This window comes from Anser anser, assembly GCF_964211835.1.
Source record: "Anser anser genome assembly, chromosome: 5".
Lineage (NCBI taxonomy): Eukaryota > Metazoa > Chordata > Aves > Anseriformes > Anatidae > Anser > Anser anser.
The window spans coordinates 20690545-20706615 of record NC_139725.1 but is presented as its reverse complement, the minus strand read 5'-3'; the positions used below and the strand labels follow the sequence as shown (position 1 = coordinate 20706615).

The 16071-nt window shown below is 50.7% G+C and overlaps 1 protein-coding gene across 2 annotated transcripts in view; it reads left to right on the top strand.

Annotated features, from left to right (window-relative positions):
* Positions 1–13012, top strand: part of CRACR2B (calcium release activated channel regulator 2B) — a 38774-nt gene extending 25762 nt beyond the window's left edge. Inside the window, exons 11-18 of one of the 2 annotated variants that reach the window (XM_083839565.1) lie at positions 2088–2233; positions 4372–4666; positions 4801–4942; positions 5187–5268; positions 7482–7596; positions 8931–9185; positions 9427–9503; positions 10353–13012. In XM_083839565.1, coding sequence (XP_083695691.1) covers positions 2088–2233; positions 4372–4666; positions 4801–4942; positions 5187–5268; positions 7482–7596; positions 8931–9185; positions 9427–9503; positions 10353–10437 — 1197 coding nt within the window. In that variant the 3' untranslated portion in view covers positions 10438–13012. Of the gene's footprint in view, positions 1–2087; positions 2234–4371; positions 4667–4800; positions 4943–5186; positions 5269–7481; positions 9186–9426; positions 9504–10352 lie in introns of those variants that run through there. The other variant, XR_014585443.1, reaches the window with a different exon arrangement.
* Positions 13013–16071: the final 3059 nt, after the last annotated feature.

The window sequence follows — 16071 nt, the reverse complement described above, 5'->3', positions numbered from 1 at the left end:
GACAGCAACCCAGCCGCTGCTCCTTTGCACTTCTCAGTGCCCAGCTTAATACCTTGCTCTTCATAAGAGTTTCTGGCCTTGCCGGGGTGGGCAGGCCTGGCCCCACAGCATGGCGAGGCATGGTTTCACCCCGGTGGCTAGGTCACAGATAGGAACGTGTGGCTATTTCAGCCGGTGTGCAAACCGCTGCTGGGTGCTTTTAAGACCCAGGTTCTGCTTTGCACCCACCCAGCTATGGAGCTACCCTTGTGTGCTGCATGTTGACAAAGGTCTTGCCCTGAATGAGCAAATTTCATGTCTGCTCATCGCGAGGAGTGTTTTGGAACTTTGACTACACTGGACGTACATTTGTATTTCACCGATAAACCAGAAGATACTTTTTTTTTTTTTTTAACTTTCCCATCCAAAATGCTTGCATGTGTGCTGTTCCCTTGTGGAATCCTCGCTCTCGTGTCTTGTACAGCTGTGATGTTGCGTCTGTCCCTTTACCATCGCTGTGAAAAGCCAAATGTTCCATAGACCCGGCAGGCCAATAAAGCATGGCAGAACCAATGGCAAAACACACCCCGTTGTTTCTCCTTTCTTCCCCAGGTACGTACTCCGCAGGCGGCTGCTTCCCCTCTCGGTAGGGCAGTGCAGTAGCAGGTTGCCTGGGCGTCCCTTTGTTCTGTAGGTCGCTTGAAGACTGCAACTCAGCCGAACCTTGAGTGGGCCATAATGTGATTTCCTCATTTCCGTGGGTCTGGAGTGCCCTTGAGCAAACCTGCTGTTCTCAGCACAGACCCTGAAAACTTCCTCCTCCACCCTTGCTGGGGAACCACTGGCTGGCTGGACCAGAAACACCATTGCAGAGCAGTGGCTCTCTGTGTTGGATAGCTTCTGTGGCTCAAGCTGCTCCTAAACACCACTTTTATATGTAATATTTTCTTTTTCCTTTAAGTTCCCTGTTGGGTGAGGCCCTCTGAGGAGTCCAGAGTGCCTCCTCTTGTTGAATTGCACTCTGGTAAAGGTGCCGGTGGGGTTCTGGCCCACAAAGCAGCTTCTTCAGTTTTTGCCTTATAAGGTGAACCTGGGATTATTGAAGAAATAATCTCCGTAGTCCTCCCCTGGGCTGTGGGCAGCACAAAGGCAGGCCTGTCAGGAGCTGCCTGCAGCGTTTGGTCGCCTCAAAACTGCTGCAGATCCAGCAGGCTGTAGACTCCTCTTTTTTTCCCTACCTTTACCCCAAAATAACTTGGGAGGATGTGTCAGAAATCTCCAGGCTTCCAGAGGGAGTACGTCTCCCTGCTCCCAGTGCCGGGGTGGTGGCACCCTGCCACGCTGTCTCTCGCTTGGTGTTTTTTTGGGTATACAGAGCAGTTCAGACAGAGCGTGAGAGGGGGAACAAGGCTTTAGCGTGGCCCTGGGGAGAGCCGGCGGGTCAGTCCTCACTCCGCCACAGGCTCCCCTGCGTGATCTCAGCAGATCGCTTCTCTTTGACCCTGGGAATGAGAAGCTGCTGTAGCTGGGGGACGAGGGCTGTGAGAGCTGTTCTGCTTTCCCCTCCTCGGGGAAGGTGCTGAGCGCCGGCTGTAGGGAGCGTGAGGAGGTAAGTAGGAGGGAAGCGTGGCGATGTGTGCCTGAGGCAGAGCACGTGCGTTGCCCTTGGCAGAGCTCCTTTCTTTCCTGTGGTACTTGTGCGGCTGTGGGTGAGTGCCCGTGGAGCAGGGGGTTGGCCTGTCCCACAAAATACCAGCATTATAAAAAGGCAGGTGGGGAAAGAGAGAATCAGCCATGATGCACAGCAGCGAGCGAGCCACAGAAAGGAAAGCTCTGGCTGGCAGAGGAAAACTACAGCTTGAGACACTGTCATTTTCTGATGGACTTTGTTGCAAAGGGGAAAGTGGTGCCTTCTGACGTGAGTTAAGTGAGCTGAACTGAGAGGAGCAAACCCTGCGCTCGTGTCTGTTGAAGCTGGTGGGGCACCACCGCTGCTCCAGCCCTGCGCTCCCGAAGCGGCCTGCGGCTGCAGCAACTGGTTAAACTGGGGCCGCCCAGGTTGCTGGGCCGCAGTGACATTCCTCACCCCTTCTCTTTTCAACTTCCAGGCGCCTCAGAGCAAAAAGCCCCTCCTGAAGAAGGGGTCAGTGCTAGGCAGCTACCTGCAGGACGACAAGCCGGTCAAACGGTTAGACGGGCCTCTCTCTGTGTCGTGGTCGTGGTGTCGCTCTGTCCCCGCTGGAGCACCCTGTCGGTCCGTCCGTGTGCCCTGTCTGGTCCCACGCCTCGGCGCTGTCTGTCTGTGGGAGCACGGGGGGGACGCGGCCCGGCTCGAAGCTGAGGGTGCTGTCAGTGAGCACAAACACGTGGTGGTGGCCGCCTCTGCACGCAGCAGTGGGGGGGCAGCCTCTAACTCCTCCAGAAGCTATGGGAGTGTTTGTGGGATGGGAATCAAGGGGGCTGCCTCCGAGTCGGGCAGATCCATTAAAGTTGGATCATCTCGCCGGTGCGTCTGCTCCTCCTCAGGCAGAAACCCTGCCCACTGGGGCATGGCGGAGGGCAGGACTCGGAGCGCTTCAATCACCGAGCGTCACCTCGGCTGTGCCGGCATTAACCGTCAGCCCTTGTGAGCTGCGTGTGCCAAGCACGCCTGGTTTGGCCAAAAGCCTGGTTTGCAAGAGAGAGCCTGGCTTGGAGCTGGATCTCCCCGGCATCTGCCAGCCCCAAACAGGATTTGGAGGTGGCACGCTTCCCTCCTTTGTACCAGGTCTCTGCAGATGGCTCCCCTCCCTTCCCAGTTGCTCCTGGTGCCAGCCAGAGACGCGGGTCAAGGCTCAGAGTTTCTTCCAGCTTTAACTCGCCCTCAGTGCTTGCAGTTCAGTAAGAACTGAGCTCCAGGCTCATGGACTGATTGCAAACCAGGTGAACTGTGGAGCGGGGCCGATTGTTTAGCCCTGGCTGGGAGCTGCTGGGCTAGGTCTGAGACAGAGCTCCTTCATAGCTGGGTGACTGGCAGGCGTGGACCAAACACCTTTTTTTTTTTTTTCCCTTTCTTCCCTGAAGAGGCTTTGGAGTCTCAGCCTCTCATTGATGCTCCTCCAGCTGGCCCTGGAAGATGGGGCCCGTTCCCCAGAGCCTGAGCCCAGGAGGATGTGTCTGTTCTCCGTGGGGAGAGGTTCCAGCTGCCCAGCTCCAGATTTGGGGAGATGCAGGGAGGATGACCAGGGATGTGAGCTCCACTAAACAGAAAAAGCCCAGGCTTGGCCGCAGGTGAATGTTGAGGTGTGGGCACAGGCATGAGAAGAAGGGAGTTGTTGCCTTGATTTCTGCACCAGTAGGAAGGGGGAAATGTTGCAGAGAGAGGTGGGATGTGCTACCTCTCTACAGAGTGACTGCAGTAAGCCTTTGGGCTCTCTCTTCTTTGCTTCCAAGTGCAAGCTGGTGTCCAGCAAAGGTAACGGAGATCTCTAGTGCATAAAGCCTTTGAGTTCTGAGTCTTCTCGCTCCCTTCTTCTAGTCCTTTAACCACGGATAGCCAAGGCTGAGTTAAGATGCTTCCTTGCTCCTTGGCGATGATTGCAGTAGTTTACGTCTGCTATTCCTAGCTGTAATTTGAAGACTGTCCCCCCCCTTACCATGTCTCTGCCCCCACTGCGTGGCACGTGCATCAGCCTGCCCTTGTGTAGGCACAGGCACAGCGCCTATTCCCCAGCACCACGTCTTGGGCAGAGGAGCCCTGGGGGTTTGTTGCTGTTGAGAGCACAGCGTGGCTGGCAGGAAGCTTAAAAAGAGAAAAAAGAGAAAGGTTTTGGGGTCATGGCTCCCTGATGGCACTCCAATGCCAGGTGGAGCAACATGGGAATGGTTTGAGTGTGCTCTGCTGCTGCCTGGCCTCAGCACGGCTCTGCTTCAGCAGTGTTTGGAAGTCCTGGAGCTTTGCTTTGTGGAGCACGGCTGTGGGCCTTCAGCAGAGGGCAGTAACATGCATGTACAAAGAGCTTTTGGTTTGTTTCTATGTTTGTTTGTTTTTAAACCTTTCTTCTGCTGCCACCTTTGTGTACTTTGCCTCGTTTTTCCGTACTGGGGGAAGTAAGAGGCAAAGGATCCGTGAAAAATCCAGAAGGCGGGGATTTTTTATTAAAATTAATGAAATATATGTCAGCAGATACGAGCACAGCATAGCTCAAGTGAGCTGTGTCTCTTCCCCCAGGGGTGCTGCTGGTGCCTTAGTCCCAGGGAATGTGGGGGGTGTGTGTGTGAGGTAGAGTTCCTGCAAGCAGTGTGCGCGCACTAATTGGATCGCACTGGTTGTTTGGGGAATTTGCAGCCCCCTCCTCCTTCTCTTTCCTCCCCTCCAAACCCCATTTCTGGTGCCTTTGGGCTTTAATGCAGACAACTGGCCTCTGCGGACCTTCCTATCGCCTTCCCAGTGGATATGGCAATGGAAGAACCCAACAGGAAGAACTGTAAATACTTCCCAGGCAGCGAGTCGTGGCTGAAGACAAGAGAAGGAGGCAGCACGAACTTTGGGGAGAACAGCAGAGCCAAGGAGAGCTGGCCAGTGGCAGCAGATGCTGAGAGGTTGAAGGTGACTTTGAAGGGTGATGCTGACTGTAGAAAAAGTGCCGATGGATTGGATGATGCTCCATTGCCTCCTAGAGGACAGCCTGTTGGCACCGAAACCAGGGTGAGTCTGACTACTTGGGGTTGAGCCTCCGTAAATTTGCAGTACAGTTCATGTTTTTTTGTGATTTAATGCCTAAACCAAAGCACAGTCCGTAGCTGGGCTTTTCAGAAGTGCATCCCTTTCTCCTATTGTAGCTCCAGGTGCTGGAACCAGCCAGTTGCTCCCCGGATCGTATCTTCAAAGTGGTGTTTGTAGGGAACTCCGGTGTTGGTAAGAGCTCCTTCATCCACCGCTTCTGCTATGACAGGTTCTTGGCTGAGCTCAACGCAACCATCGGTACGTAATAGGGCTCCTGCCTCATCCGAGTAAGAAGGATGGGGAAGTTGGCCTGGAGATGGTCTTCTTTTCCATCACTTTAGCCCAGACATCTCCTAACCTTAAAAGTAAAGGTGGTGCCTCTCCCAGTTTTGGGTCAAACTGGAAGTTTCCCTGACCTAGTATTGATCTTGCTCATTGGCCTTGCAATGGCAGGCAGCTCTCTCCCCATCCTGTCTTATGATTGTTGTTACCTCCCTGACAGGTGTTGATTACCAGGTGAAGAGTCTGATGGTGGATAACACCCAAGTTGCTTTACAGCTGTGGGATACAGCTGGACAAGAAAGGTAAGCAAATTCTGTGAGGGTTCCCCACTGCCATGCTCAGCATAGAAAAGAGGAGGAAAGGGAAAGAAATGTGTGCACCTGGATTCAGTCCTTAGGAAAATTGCTAGCTTCAGGACCAGAGAGTGCCCAGCAGCTATTTCAGTGCTGGACCTGCAGCAAGGGTCTCTTCAGAGACGCTCGAAGTTGTGGCTGCAAAGCAGGGCCTGGAGAGATGGCTTTAGAGACTGACAGAAAAATCATTTTCCATACGTGCTGTGGCTTCAGGTAGTCTGCCCGTAAATCTCTGTGTGGTAGGATTCAGAGCTCCTCCAGTCCACAAAGCTCTCCTGTGTCAGCCTGCTTCTGGAAAGAGCTGCAGGACAGGGCCGTAGCACAGGGTAGAAATGATATCAAAAGCGTAGGCCATAACTAAAAGATGTCACCAGCACTGTTGGAGAGGGTCAGAGAAGCAGAGGACACGCTTCACTCTCACCTGCTGCTAGACATGAAGGCCCACCACTACCTCTGTAAATTATACTTTATTTAGGATGTACTTTGAAGCTTCAGATCAAAAGCTTTTGCAAGGGGGCTGCTAACTGAAAAAAACTGAAAAGCTAACTTGCTGAGCCAGGCAAGAAGAAGTATTGGGTGTTTTATGCTAAATACGGACCAAGCCTTTGGGAGGCAGCTGAAGTCAGGGGAATATGGCAATCCTGAGCTGTGCCGACAGAATAGCGATGCTGTCTGCCTCAGTCAGCTAGATCAGTAGGACGCTCTATTGAAAAGTGAACTCTTTCTTCCAAACTCAAGGTTCACGCTGAAGAGATCAAGATTTCTATTTAAGGGGACTACTGTGGGGTTTTTTTGGTGCTGAAGCTGAGCAGGAAGTTGTTAGGACATGAAATGTGGCTGTTTACTGAGGCCAGGTTGCATCAGAGGCCAGATTCAATATATTGGCTCTGCAGAAGAACCATTAGAGTATGCCCCTGAAGCGTTAGCAGGTCTTAGATGTGTACTTGCAGGAAAGAACTTGGCTCAGCGCTGATACTGAATAGGAGGTTTGGAAAGAAGCCAAAGCTTTCCTTACCTCTAGAGAAATATGAATTACTTCTAACTGGAGGGGCCCGACTGAATATCCTACGGAGGAGACAGAAGAACTTCTTGGAGCGGGAAGGGGAGAGCTCCTTGGTGACTCCCTGAGGCCGGTTCATGCTGCATTTTATGTTTCTTCTGGAGCATTTAGCCTATCCTGTAGCTGCAGAGGTGCACCTGGGCTGCCAAAGACACAGTCTGTGCTTTCTCAGTTGGGGCAGCTGCCAGAATGCCATGCCCTTAGCAGAGAGAGACAGAACAGACTTCAGGCAATCGGCTGAAGGGTCAGGGGGGTCACTACTTGCTGTGGGTTTTCTTGGCTCTTAATAGAAAAGGAGAGCTTGTTATCCTGTGCAGGGCAGAAACGCACAGCTGCCTGCTGAGATCTCGTACTTGTGCCGCATTTAATTCCATCAGTTTGCATGCAATGTGATGTTATATCATGGCCTATCACAAACTGCTTACAGGTTTTAAGCTCTTTTTAAATTATTATTATTTATTATTGGAGTTTATTCCCAAAATACAAGTCTGTTGTTCTAACAGGTACCCACAGGACAAAGTAGATGTCTGGTGGGAGTTTCTCCTGGAAATTGCGTCTAACTGCTGAGTTTATGTATGGCAGCATCACTTTGTAGATTTAAAACTGGAAACAGACTGTACTGATGCTGAGATCTTAATTGCTGTTTTGGCAACACTGGGGCAGACATTACGCACGCCTAGTTTATTCTGTGGTGCAGCTTAGTCTGCAGATTCTTCCAGACTTTAGAGAAAGATCACGTTTTTTCCATCCAGTTCCCTTTTTACAGGTTATTACCTCTTCTTATCCCACCTAAACACTCTTCTGTGTTTCTTCTCCTAATCTGGAAAGGCCTTCCTTCCTGCTTTCTCAGCGCGGTGTGTTTGGAAAGACTCCTGCTCACTCGTGGCTGCCTGGCCTGCTGCACAGATGGGGTCTCAAAGGTCCACGGACTTGACCTATTTGTCACCAGTCCGTGGGCGCCAGCCCCAGGGGACGCATCGCACGTGCAGGAGCTGCCAGCCCTTGCAGGGAGCCTGCGCTGAAAGTCAGATAATCTCCTTCTGTTTCTTGTCATTACACGCCTCGTGGTTCTGAGGGTGCCTCTGGTTTTGTTGGGGCTCAGGTTCCGGAGCATCACCAAGCAGTATTTCCGGAAGGCGGATGGCATTCTGGTGATGTACGACGTTACGGCCGAGTGCTCCTTCACGGCGGTGCGCAACTGGATGAGCAGCGTCCAGGTGAGAGCGGGGCCTCGGCTCGCGGTGCTGGCGGTGCTGCCTCTGCCTGGCGCTGGTCTTGCTCCAGTGCTCTGCCTGGGAGCGATGTTCTGGGAGGCCTCGGGAGGTCCTGGTGGCCTTGGGAAGAGGAATTGTGGAAGCAGATGTTACGGGTGCTGACTGCGGTGGTGAGTTTGGGACCAGAGACTTGTTGAAGGTACCACAAAGCCAGTGGCAGCGTGTTTCGGTACTCTGGTAATCCCACCCATTTTCACCTGCAAACTCTCATCGAAAAGCATTCATCTGTGGCTCGTCTCTGCAAGCAGAGACAAAAATACCTCTGTATAATTTAAATACGTTGTGTGCAGATGGCTCAAAGTTGAAGGGAAATAGTCAAGAGTTGGTTTTGTCTTCATCATGTTGAGTCTCGAAAACCAAGTCCTAAATGGAATAAATGAGCATAGGATGGAGGCTTCTAGTACTGTAACTTTCACAGGCCTGTTGGGGGAGAAAAAAAAATTATCTATTTCTTTGGACTTTAAAAGATCAAAGGTTAAGATTTTCAAAAGTAGCCTCTGAAAATCAGACTCCTTTCAGGAAGGTTAAACTGAGCATGCAGAATATCAAAGCACCCCAAATCTGTAACCTTTAATAATCTCTCCTCCTTTCTTTCTCCCATCTTAGTACTTTTCTTGCTTTGAAACCTAAACTCTTCAGGTACTGTAAGTCATCCAGGGCAGTCAAGTTTGGAAATAACTTCCAGCCCCATCCTGCAGTCTTACTCTGGTGATGGATCTATAGGGAGTTTTACCAAAGGTAACGGGCTCCGGGAATCGCCTAGAAATAAGTTACTGCAGAGACTGTAAGAGCTGGAATCTGCTCGGCCTCTTACAACTTGGCCAGAGGGTTTTCAGTAAGGGACGGCTGAGCTTAGAACAGCACGTCAGAGGAATAGTACTACACGTACAGCAAAAAAATTTAGAACTGAAGTCCCGCCTGGTCTTAAATGCAGGTTGCCCTATAGGCTGCTGGACTTTTCTTTGGGCTTCTTATTTCCCAGAGAAGAATTTATTCCCTGCCTCCCCTCTCTCAGCATCCCGGCTGCACACACCAAACATTTGAAATATATTCCCATGGTTTAAGCTTCCTTCCACAAGTCCCTGGGGCTACTTGAGGAACGGCCCTTTAATGTGTTTGAAGGGAATGTTTTGGCAGCTCCTTCAGGGACCCTAATCCTGCTGCCACTGAAGTCAGTGGCAAAGCTCTTGTTTGCATGAGCTGGAACAGGATCTGCTTCGAGATATTTCTGTCCCTCAGCTGAGTCCCTAGGGTGCTTTGCTCTGTTTCTTTTGCAGGAAGGTATCGAGGATGGAGCTGTGGTCTTTCTGCTTGGAAATAAAATGGATGCTGCACAGAGAGAGACCCGGCATGTCCCCAAGGTGGAGGGGGAAAGGCTGGCGAAGGTTCGCCTCTGTGCTCCCCTGCTCCACCTGCCCAGCAGCCTCCCTCCCGCTCCAGAGCAACCTGGAGCCATTTCCCAGTGCGGTACCTTCCTTGCCCACCCCAACACAAACACGTACCGAGGTCCCTGTGGTACCAGGGAGGATGAGGTGGGGACCAGCACATGACGGACAACAGCCCTGGGGGCATGCGCATGCATTTCTCTTGAGGCTCGATGCCTCCTTGCAGGGATGCTTAGTTTTTTTCTGAGGGGAGAGCGCGTGGCTGCTTTCCCACTCGAGGGCCCACGCGATGCATCCTGGTGGTGAGGGTGGGCCAGCTCCCAGGGGTGCGGGTGCACGGTGGGGTGAGCTGGCAGCTGACGTGGGTGCGTGCTGTGCTCTCTGGCAGGAATACAAGGCTGTCTTCTACGAGTGCAGTGCGATGACCGGCTATAACATCATGGAGCCCATGCTGCACATGGCCAGGTCAGTAACGGGAGCAGGATATTTCCCCGGCTGTAGGTCCCTGGTGCGGGCTCTCCTAGGGAATGGGCAAGGAGAGGCGCTGTCAGACTGACTTTGCCGTGTCACTAAAAACACCTGGAGCAATAGGTGCTTCCCCGCTGACTCCAGGGCCCTCATCTTCTGTGGCTGGAGGGCACCAGGCATAGACTGGACATCGTCGCGTGCAAATCTTCCTCTGGTGGAGCTGTCTGTTGAAAAGTCAGGAACTGAATTTGAGCACTGCATCACAACTGGGTGTGCTATCCCAGATTTTAAGTTGGCATTTTCACTTTGCAATCTACACGTGCTTCTGTGGAGGGCGGAGGGGTTCTTCCTTGCTAAGCGTTACAGAGACTGTGATATTTTGGGAATAATATCTTTCTTGCTAAGGATAAGATAAAGTTACGGGGGGGGGGGGACGCTTTGCAAGGCTGAAGGAGGTTTGCACTAAGATTTTTAGTTTTTAAAAAAGCAAATGTTTTTGAAAAATTCTTTGAAATTTAGAAAAAATTTGAAAAATTCTTTTTCTTTTATCCCTTCCTCTCCTGCTATAACACCTCAGTTAAGTTCACAGCAGGACTTGGCTGTTTATTAACTGGGATGATTTACTTAGACAGATAAATGGTGTGTCCCGTAGCGCACGCCTTCGTGCTCATTTTGCGTGTGTGGTTTATCTAGCCCAGCTCCCAGAGAAGCCCGGTCTTTGGTCCACTCTCTTCTTACAATCCTAACTGGCCCTGGATGATGGGCGAACAAAGAGCGCAGTCAGGTGCCACAGCAGGAGTAGCTGAGTAGTTTGATTGTGTTCTCGGTCTGTGCTGCTTGTTCCAGGTTGCTGACAGCACAAGAAGACAGGCAGAGGGAGAATGCCCTGCAGCTGGAAGATGTCAGCAGGAGGAAAGGGTGCTGCACGTGAGGCACATCAACGTGTCAGCAAGAGACGCGTGTGTCAGCACCAGTTCATGAAGCTGGGATTCCTTTGGAGCAAGCTGAATCCGATGGTATCGGGTCTGCAGAGACTTAGGGAAGCTGCAGCTTTTCCCCATCTGGGAATTTCAAGGCACTAAATCAGGCCAAAACGTACGTGTGCTCTGTACTGCTCCATTTCCCACCTCTCACACAGCCCTGGTCTCTGCTTTCTTGGGGGAACTGGGCTAGTCTTGGCACAAACTACATCTTCTGTCCAGAGTGGTCACTTCCTTGTAAAACGCCGTTTCCTTTTGTTTCTGGCACAGTGGCCTAGCAACAGCATGGAGGATGCGGTGGGAGCTGTGTTAAATAGATTATTTTAGTGTAAGAAATAAAGAGAGAATTTTAAATTTGGGCTAACTCCAGGTAGTGATCCTTCTGTCTCAAAGAGCATCCTCCTCCTCTCGGTTCTGTAAGAGCAGAGCCCAGCTGACAGCTCGCTGAGCTCAATGGGAGAGCCTCCGTCAGTCCCTGTAAGATCTGAATCCGGCCCCGCACTTGCTGGGAAATTTGCTTTAACTTGCCAACACCGCAGTTAACTGATTCCATATGTGGACATACTATGAGCTGATAAAACCATTCATCCCAACGTCTTTCCTCGCTTTGTTACCCTCCTTCTCGTGCTGTTTACAGGACACAGAGCGTTGCCCTGAGACTCGCGGGTGACTGTGGTGCTGGCACCTATTGCAGGCGCTGTGCCGTACCTCCCGGGGCCATATATAGCCTGTTTTAGGGCTGAGTGCTGCCTGCTTCCTCCCATTCTCTTATCCTTTCCGGAAAGGTCTCCAGCAGTTAGGAGCTGACATATCCGCAGTTCGTACGTGGGCTGGAATCACGAGGCAGCTGCCTCAGCTGTGAAACGTACCTAGTGGAGCTTTTGCTCCTTTTCCTTATGAAGGGCCCGAGCAAGAGCAGGGCTGAGGTAGGATCTGGCCCTACAAGTGCCCCTCTCGGCTGCTCTGGCTCTGCGGGACGCTGTGTAGCTGCTGCTGTGCCTGGGCACGGAGCCCCTGTGTCCCTTGGGGTATGATGCTTTCTCTGTTTCACAGCTCTGTTGCTCTTAATGCCTTGTGGGTTTCTCCTTGAACCCGTTTCTGCATGTGACTGTGAAATCTTGGGCACACGACATGATACTGCAGCTATGAAACAGTTCCCCAACCTCGCAGCGTAGGGAAGGCCTATATTTTTCCACTGGCTTTCCTCTCTGGGGATAAGGCATTTACTCTGACTCCGAATGTCTGTTTATCACACAAATTTCTCTGGGAACTTCCCAGGCAGGGATGTGCTCTGAGTCACCTACAGCCCATCAGCATTACAGAGAATTTCCATGGTTCCTCCCTGTGCCATTTAATCCTGAAAGGAAGAAGATTCTCTCCAGAAGAGCCAGATTTCTGGTTAAAAGGAGCAGCTAAATGTATTACGTTTCTGCTCGGCCCTTGCTGCTGGCTGGCTGGGGCTCATGCTGTTGTACAGCTGGTGGGTTTAACTGCACAAATGCCTTGTAGGGACCGGGAAGCAGTGAGTTAGGGGAGGCCTGAAGGAACCGAGGCTGCTGGTTTTGAGCTTAGGGTAGCACCAGCAGTGGAACTGCTTGTGTCTGTGAGAAAGGATGTTTGGGAAGGGAAATCTAATCCTAGAAATCACCTGTAATATTTAGACTGCCCTGCAGTGGATCCACATCCCAAACGCAGATGTGGATTTCTTGTGTTCTAGCTAATGTGGCCGTCAAGAAGCATAGGTATTATCCCCCGTTAAATGGGTCAAACCCACTGCCTGACTTGCAGGAGCTGCTGTCAGTGATCCACCTGCATCGTGCTCCAGTCGCAGGTTAATAAGGAGCGGCACCGAGAACTGGTGTCTTTGGTCCAGGCACATCGATAACGTTAACATTTACTTACTGCAGCAGCATCCTGGGCAGGATTTGGGAAGCTGCTGCAGAAGGAAGAGAGCAGCATCCAGGCTGCTAACGTGGTCTGAACGTGCACCTCCCACGCTGCATGCAAAGCACGTGAAAGATAAAGGAGTGAAATATAGCTGGCACACGAGTATGGGACACTGTGTATTACCATCATGGGTGTTGTCATACTACAGTAAAAACAAAGAACTACCCCCTTTTTTTTTTTTGGTGTACAACCTTAAGTATGTTTTCTTAGTGTGCAAGCAGAGCGCAGACAATAAAGAAATGCTGTCTTGCAAATGGTTGTGTTGAAAGAGATTTTTTTCAGGAGCTGCAGGAGATTCGGTTGCCTTTTTTAGTTGCCCACTGTAGCATACAGTGCTCAGGAAGTGCTGAGTGCTCTGTCCCCGGTGGTGGTGCACACAGGAGGTTTATAAGTTACAAAAGCAGGGAGAGAGTTGATCAGAACCCCTTGTTTCAGAGGCAGCACAGGAACAATTTGTCTCCTGTCTTGTTTTTTTTTTTCTCTTTAAAGCAGGCAGAGCCTGGCTGATAGGGAAGGCAGAGCAGGGAAGAGGGAACTGGGAGAACTGGGGCCATTGCAGAGCCTTCCGAGAGGGCACGTTGTCTCCTTGCATCTATACTTGTAGAACTAGACGTATTTGATAATATCCCATACATCTTGCTCACCAGAGTTAGGAATTTCATAGTTCTTAATCCCTGTGCCCTACGTTTGTTTCGATACATTTGTGTATTTACAGAACTATCTATCTGTAGCTTTGGCCAAAGCAATTAATACTCATTTCTCGTGCTACAGCCAGCACAGGGAGTAGTTAACTATAACTTTTTTTTAGCAGGGACAAGGTGGAGTTTTGTTTCACCCATGACAAAGTGGCACAGAGGTCGAGCAGGTTGCATGTGGACAACAGTAAGCACCAGGGTGGGGTTTATTTTGGATGCCAGACCCATGCTATTTCCCATCAGCAGCGGATGTTCAGCCACTTCCAGGAACGCAGGGCTCATCACACGTAATGGTTTCTTGGGAAGATAAACAGCATCACTCCTAACACGTCCTCCTTCCTTACTCAAGCTTTTATTGGTGAGCATGATGCCGTATGGAGCAGGTCTTTGGTTGCTCCGGGGCAGCTGTGCTGGCTCTGTCCCCTCTCAGCTCCCGGTGCACCCCCAGCCTCCTCGCTGGCAGGGCAGCATGAGAAGCAGAGCCAAGGACTTCCCTATGTAAGCATTACTCTGCAACAATGAAAACGTCAGCGTGTTATCAGCATTATTCTCATCCTAAATCCAAAGCACAGCACCATACCAGCTACTATGAAGACAATTGACTCGATCCCAGCCAAAACCAGGCTTTCATCAGAATCTCTCCTGCCTCTGAACGGAAGCCCCGGGAGCAGCCACACTCTGCAGGTGACTGATGGAAACTCCAACATAAATAAAAACCAAATAATAGTGATACCCTAAGGTGGTATGAGACAAGGGAGGATGAAAAATAGACTCTGCCTGGGGGCTTATTCCTGCACTGCATTGGCTGCGGTCTCTTAGTGGACAGGTGACTTTTTGCACATAATCTGTAAAGCATTTTGGAATCCTATCACAAGAAAATACACTTACAGCCTGAGAAACCTATCCTGGCACGTGCAACAGTGCAGCTGTGTATACAATCAGAGCTAGGAGCAAAGGAGAAAAAAACAGCTGCTCTGACAAGCAGCCACAGTCCCACAAAGCCCTGCACACAGGCAAATGGACCCTGCTCTGCCTTGTGTTTCACTTGGCTTTTTTGTGTTAATATGTTAAGGATAAGCACAATAGGATTAGCCTGACAGCATCTATTTCAAAAGCCAAAACGGGGCTGAGGAGAGCGCAGTAAGCCATGGGACTAGGCTTAAAGCTTTCCCATGGGACAAATGCAGGAATCCCAAAGGCTTGGGATGTTTGCTTTCTTCTGCCTATGACTGCGCTGGATAAGATATTGGGGGGAAATGTACTCAGCTTGGGGAATGATAAATGGCATTGCTAGAAAACAAACAAACAAGCAAAAGAACAAAACCAAAAAACCATGAGGGCACATGAGGATCCTGATTCTCTGCTGTCACCTCCACTTGAACAAACTGGAGATGTGCAGCATCTTCCACCCATCTCACGTGCCTTCCTCTCGGGACCAGAGGCCTTGGGGGGCTGACCGGGGTGCCTGAAAAGAAACCAGGCAATGCAGGGCTCCCCTTGCAAAGGCTTGCACCATCTATCAGCGATTAAGCACATGCAGCTGGCTTTTTCACTGTGGCTTTATGGAGTGCCTCTGCTCCTTTCAGGCAGCTTGTTCATGGGGTGCTGCTGGCACCCCGAGGCATGCCAGGTGCAACTGCTCACAGTGGCTCACCAGCCGCTGTAGAGCCACTTTATTCCAGCAGCTTGAACTCCAAAAGATAGTTTCCACCTAAACACATTTAATCTGTTCCTGTGGGGACCACGCAGTCTCTTTCTGGATTATTTTCTGACCATTGCCATCTACTGTTCACATATTTTCACACTCTTTACTTATTAATTGCTTAGTGCATGCATATATATATATGTATATATATAGAACAAATACTTAAGCTTTGTGTTTAAATGTATCTTGTAGCTTGTGCTATCTACCTTTAAATACTCTATTTGTAAATCTGCTCAGCTCCAGTAAGATCCGCAATACTGCAGCTCAGAGCTTGGTTAGGTCGCTCAGCCTGCTCATTACTTATCTGTTTATGAGTCACGGTGAATTTTCAGTCGGTGCAGTTAGAGTAATCCGGCTCCAGACTCCCCAGGCCCGCAAGGCATGCTTTATGTGCATATCAAGCCAAGCAGTTTAATAAGGCCCTGATCCTGCAAGCACAAGAGTAGCTGCCTTCTTCTTCTGAAGTGAACAGGCTATGGTAGAACTATGAAAATTGCAGTAAAATTAGTTTGTTTTCCAAGGTTAATATATAATTAAACGTTCACAGGGATTACATTTGTGCAGTTCTGGGTAGAGGTGGTGGTGGTGGGTCCTACTGGTTGAGACAGCAGCAATCACAGCGAGCACGGAAATGGCAAATTGCTGCAGAAAAGCACTGCAGTGCCATTCCCTGCATGGTGTGACCTTGCTGCTGGGCTCCTGCATATTCCTGTAATGAACTCAGGAACCAGGGAAAAAGGGGTTTCTGTGGTATAGCCCACCTTTATGTGCAGGCTTCTCCCAAGCACACTACTGCCACACAGACAGCAGTTGTATCTAATCGTGCCCATTTGCTGACCCAAATCTGCCAGGGTGGGAGGCCGATCTCTTTCTTGTTTGCACATGAAATCTCAAGACAGGAGGGGAGAAGGCAGCAGCCAAGAGCAGGAACGCTCAGCACCCCACCAAGGAGGGCTAGGGGCTGCGGTCGGTGCCTGTGCTTGTGTTGCTGCCTCCTGGCTCTGCCACACACCCTCTGCAAGAAATCTTGATGTGGAAGTGTGAGCTGATCCCCTGGGGCTCTGCTTAATCACTTGGCTCTCCAGGAGCTCTAAACTAAAGCTTAGGATCCCGTGGGCAGAGGGGAGATGGGAGCTGTTTTTTTTCCCCTGGCGGTCTTTTTATAATGCTGCTTGTACTTCACATGTAACTCTCATGCCATTTTGTTTTCACTTTTGGAAGCACGGAAAAACCCATGC